A 5000-nucleotide genomic window follows, 5' to 3' on the forward strand; every position below is an offset into this window, starting at 1 on the left:
GGATGAGATGTAGAATGATGGTGAAAATGAGATGGAAATCAGTGACACTTTAAGAAATCAAAGAATGTCATTGATTATTAAATATTTCCCTTCAGAATTTTTGATTGCATCATCTTGATATATTGATTGGACGGCTATGCTAGTGATGATGCTGATATTATATATAGATTAACAGTTTTTATTTGTAGGGAGGAAGACTATTTTCAAAAATTTTACTGTTGGATTATAGAATTACTTGTATTACACTCCCTTTTTTTTCTTCTAGTCAAGGTGAACGAGAACGCGACCTTCGTAGAAGACGGCATGGATGACGATATTGAGTTCGATGATTACTCAGAAGAGGAAGAGGATCAAGCAGCTGACATAGATGCAGTAAGTAGATATTCATTTTGGTACAAAGATTTTGCATGAGATAAATAGATAATTATTGCATTGGAATATAGTGATAAATCTCATCACAAACTGTATACAATGAAGTAGAATTTGATGAGTGGTGATGTTTCAGATCATCATATTTTAGAAAATAGGTTAGTGACAGTGTTTAGCATTCATATTTATAGGTGCAGGATTTAAAAGATAACTTTTCTTTTCAGCTATGAGGATGCTGGCAGGATACATGTTTCACAAGGATAGCAGATGCTAGCATAAAGTAGAAATAAATATTAGTCATTTTTTTTATGTCCATCATATACACAGTTGTTGGTATCCCAAGTTCTTGTCCATGGGATGTTCTTTATTGCTGTAGAATCAGAATATTGTGTTTACATACAGCAAACTGAGGTTCAGAGTATTTTGATATCTAGTTGATAATCAGGAAATAAAAAAATAAAAAATTATTCTTTTGAAAATGTTAATCCAAGAGATTCATATAAAGAAAGTGATATTGAGTGTAACTCCATCAAAATATAGATATTACAATTGCTTTTTGTAGTGATTGCTTTCACTTCATATCAGTCTTTATTTGAATATTTTTCTTGAATAGAGAGAAGAAAACTAATTTTTTGTTTTGGCAAGATGCTGTTTTCTTTGGCCATTTTCTTTCCCATTATATCTGCATCCCTCCTGTATTTTTTTTTTTTTTTTTTTTCTACTTATCATAGGGAAATTAAATCTTTTTAAATTGATATTTTATATAAAGTGTAATCTCAATTTCTGTTGTTTCTGTATCCTGTACTAAAAGTAGATTTGAATATTTTTTACTTTTCGATTATTCAGAAGTGCACGATTGTTCCCCTTAATGGAGTTTATTCAAATTCCTGTTAAGATTATGTTTAGCTTATAACATGTATACCTTTGAGATTAGCTTTGTAAGTCTGTTGGTATTTTCAATGACCATGATCATGATTATTGTTGTGGGGTGCGAGTAAATTCGACCCCTGGAAAATATCTTTATTTATGAAAAGGCATCTCTTTTTTTTTTATTTGGCATCTCTTGTTGCTTATCCATTTTCCACTCTATATTAATGTTTTTTACAATTATTCTGAATGTTAACAACCTAATTTTCATAAGTGAATGTCTGTAATAGCAAAGGAAGGATGAAAAGTTGCTTTTTATTTTGCAAAAAAAAACGTGGTTCTGAGTAGCTCTAAAATTGCTGCTGGGCAAAGTGGTTTCTTTTTATAGCCATTTTTTTTTTTTTTTTTTTTTTTTTTTTTTTTTTATGATGAAAGCTGCCTTCAGTAATCCTGTCTGTTTTATTTCCATTGTCTAATCTCCTTAGCTTGAAGTGTGTATATATATATATTGATGTTTGTAGTATTAGGTTGAAAAATCAATTTTGATAAATTAATTTCACAGCAGAGGAAAATAAAAGCGAGGTTTCAAAGAGGAGCTACAATAATATACTTTTTTGATAATTGCTCTGGAGAGGCATGCATGCCAATTTCAGAGCGAAATTTCATTAGTTTCTTTGTGATAATTGTACTTGGAGTGATTCCGTCTTCAAAAAGGAAATGGATCTTTCAGGCATGTATATTTGTCACCACATTGTAAGGCAAAGCATTGAAAATTATATTTTGGTTCATTTATTTATTTGGTAATACTGTATTACCTACAGCATTACAATTTGTGTGTATTTATAATGCAATATGGAATATTAAAGTGAAACTTGATATTGGATATTTGTTTGGGAGTCCTTATTTTGAAAGATAAGTAGAAAGACTGATTATAAAGGTATTGAAAAACATGCTTATTGTACACTTTTATATTATTTAGCTAATAAACATTTCATTACATTTGGCTCATATTACACAAAATAGTACATTAATTTTATTAAGATTAATGATAAAGACTGAAAGGAAAATATTTGTAGTATGTCAAACAGTATGATCCCCTGGTAAATTCAAATTATGCTGGCTGAAACCACCATTTTATAAATTTTCTTGTGGTTTTGTGTTCCCATTACCAATTTTGCAGATTGTGGGGCAAGCACCATTCATGTGTATCTACAATAGAAAATGGACAATATGTCTTAAAAGAAAATTCAAGTTTTATACCTGGTGTAAGCTTCCCATGGGTCACGTAATAACAGCCCTGGGAATATCACCCGTATATATATTTATATATATATGTATTTATATATACTGTATATGCTACAAAATATGCACTACATGCTATGTACTTTGTCAGTAGGTCTGCTGGTTGAACATGACCTCAGTAACATTGACTGAAATTTATGTGCACAAGAGGATATCCCTCATGGCTCAATTTCTCTTTGTCTGTGCACAAAGTGATTTTTAGCCTGTATGTATGAGGTAAACTATTTAATTTACCTCGACTACATTACTTCTAATAAACTCAAATGGGACAAGATCTTAAAGTGCAGAAATTGTTAATGTCAAAATGGTTGCGAACACATCCCAATTCTACGAACCTTCAAATCTAACACTACCATACAAGGTACACCTCAGGTAAAGGACTAATCCAATTCCCATTGCATTGAGAACAACTCGGTAATTGAGTTTCCTTAAGTACACAAATGGCAACTTTCTGTACTCTTATTTATATATGGCAACTAATTTATTTCACAGAAAGATGAATATTGCAATCCATAGCATAATGAAATGGGAAAACACATAGCACAGATCTACAGCTGGTCTACAAGAATTCTCTATGTATTACACCTAGAGATTATGAACTTGCAAACTACTTGACAACACAAGATTCTCTACAATAAAACTACCTTTATATACGTTATTTACATACACACTGTACAATAGATAAAAGCTGCCACTGACTAAGAAATTAGTATATGTAAAATTTACTAAATACTTGTGTACATCAGTTACAACAACCAAACCATTTTTATTATTATATGATGTATTTATGAACAGTAAGGGAATTTATCAGCTAGGCTTTTGTCACTCTCAAACTTGCCATAAACATTGCACATAATGGAACACTGAAAGCTGCAGTCCCTACAGGATACTTGTTGATTGATGGATAACTATTCTGCAAACTTATTTTTGCTAATTCACTGTCTGTCTATAAATGTAACACTTATTGACATCAAATATACTGGTGTCTGTACCTTAACCACTTGCACTAAATGTCTCAAGTATTGCTTCAAAAAATGCAGGTTCAGACACCAATGGTAAATGCATTTTTTGAGACTATGAAAACCACTGGGTAAAGTGTATAGTTCACTAAACGTTTGTAGAGCAATTATTTCTTCACTGCACAATAAACCAACTTGCTTTAGTTTAGAGCAATATTAAGTACTTCTATGGTTCTGTAATTCACTAATGTAAACATTTCCACAGGTCATTATTCTTCAGAGAACTTTCATCTCTGCATATAAGTCTGTAGTATAAGTGCCATAAATAGTGAATCTCACACAAGTATTAGGATTATGGAGGGCACTGAAGTTCAAGTTTTATGTAGATCTTCACTTTCAAGGAGCCGTGCCGTTTCTGGCTGTAATGCTCAGTATCAATAGTATATTGCTTATATTTCTTTTTCTTTCAATTTTATTTGCATGTATGAAGGTCTACGATTCTGGTACATGTTTTGCACTCCACGTAGCAACACCAGTGGAACTTGCAATGGCACCTTTCGTGGAGTTTCACCTTTTGAGAATTGTAACCTCGGCCGCAGCATAAGAGACCGCAGCCATCCATGCCTTGGGAACTCTTGTTGCAAATTCGGTCCTGAGTTCCTGCAAATTCAAGAGTCAAGTTAGATTTATGTATCAAACACAAAGTTTTACTGACTATTTATTATTACATGAATAAAAACACTAATTTTGAAAAGAAGTAATGTATTAGCTTTAATATTTTGTGAAAAGGTGACCTACCTAAATTACCCTTACTATTATTGAATTTAAAAGAACAAATAAATTAGCCTTAGTTACATCTGTATATATTTCACACGAAAAAAAGAAAACCAACAATCAAAGTAACTTAAAGAAAAGATCCCTGCTCTGTAGAGTACCTAGAGATCCAACTGTATTATTGCGCCTGCAGTAGTCTGGAGATTCGTTCAGGTAGACCAGGTCCTCGGCAGTTGGGACGTTAAACTGCGGGTGTTTGACTTGAAGTTTTCCTCGCCGATTGATTTTCACTTCTGTTGCTCCGTCATACTTGTCCTTCAGTAGGTCACCTGGTGCGAGAAAGTAAGATTAGCTTTTATGTCTACAACTGTCTTCTCTACTGATCTAATTATCTTTCAAATATGTTACCCGCTGGTTCATTCACTCCAAATGGAGAAAATAGACGAAAGAGCAACCTCTAAGTTCACCGAGCCTCGAAACAGCCAAATCGGATTTATGTGAATTAATTTAACATTTTAAATCTAGCATAAATTCTGTTTTGTTGGTGTTACCACCTGGCTTTTTCACATATTACTGTTTATTTTTGTGGGCGTGGAGCCGGCATGATCTATGCTACTCACCAGAACATACACTTTACCGTAACTATTAGTAGGTTACACATTTCTTGACCTGCGTCTAAGCCCTTCTCATGTATCAACTCGCTCACACATGCGTCCGATGTGTCAATGC

The 5000-nt window shown here is 32.8% G+C and overlaps 2 protein-coding genes across 7 annotated transcripts in view; one reads left to right on the plus strand and one right to left on the minus strand.

The window, feature by feature from the left end:
• The window catches only part of eIF1A (eukaryotic translation initiation factor 1A), a 10278-nt gene extending 9129 nt beyond the window's left edge, over positions 1-1149 (plus strand). Inside the window, exons 5-6 of the mRNA XM_043010510.2 lie at positions 266-372; positions 594-1149. Coding sequence (XP_042866444.1) covers positions 266-372; positions 594-599 — 113 coding nt within the window. The 3' untranslated portion in view covers positions 600-1149. The remainder of the gene's footprint in view (positions 1-265; positions 373-593) is intronic.
• Positions 1150-2189: 1040 nt separating this feature from the next.
• LOC122249543 (protein Wnt-5b) overlaps positions 2190-5000 on the minus strand; it is a 628546-nt gene continuing 625735 nt past the window's right edge. For all 6 annotated transcript variants that reach the window (XM_086539035.1, XM_086539036.1, XM_086539039.1 and 3 more), the window contains 2 exons: positions 4433-4600; positions 2190-4157 (listed from right to left, as the gene is read on the minus strand). In XM_086539035.1, the coding sequence (XP_086395161.1) occupies positions 3970-4157; positions 4433-4600 (356 nt within the window). In that variant the 3' untranslated portion in view covers positions 2190-3969. The remainder of the gene's footprint in view (positions 4158-4432; positions 4601-5000) is intronic.

The sequence above is a fragment of the Penaeus japonicus genome, unplaced genomic scaffold (genome assembly GCF_977035675.1).
Source record: "Penaeus japonicus unplaced genomic scaffold, GWHDUDI00000001_assembly GWHDUDI00000008, whole genome shotgun sequence".
NCBI lineage: Eukaryota > Metazoa > Arthropoda > Malacostraca > Decapoda > Penaeidae > Penaeus > Penaeus japonicus.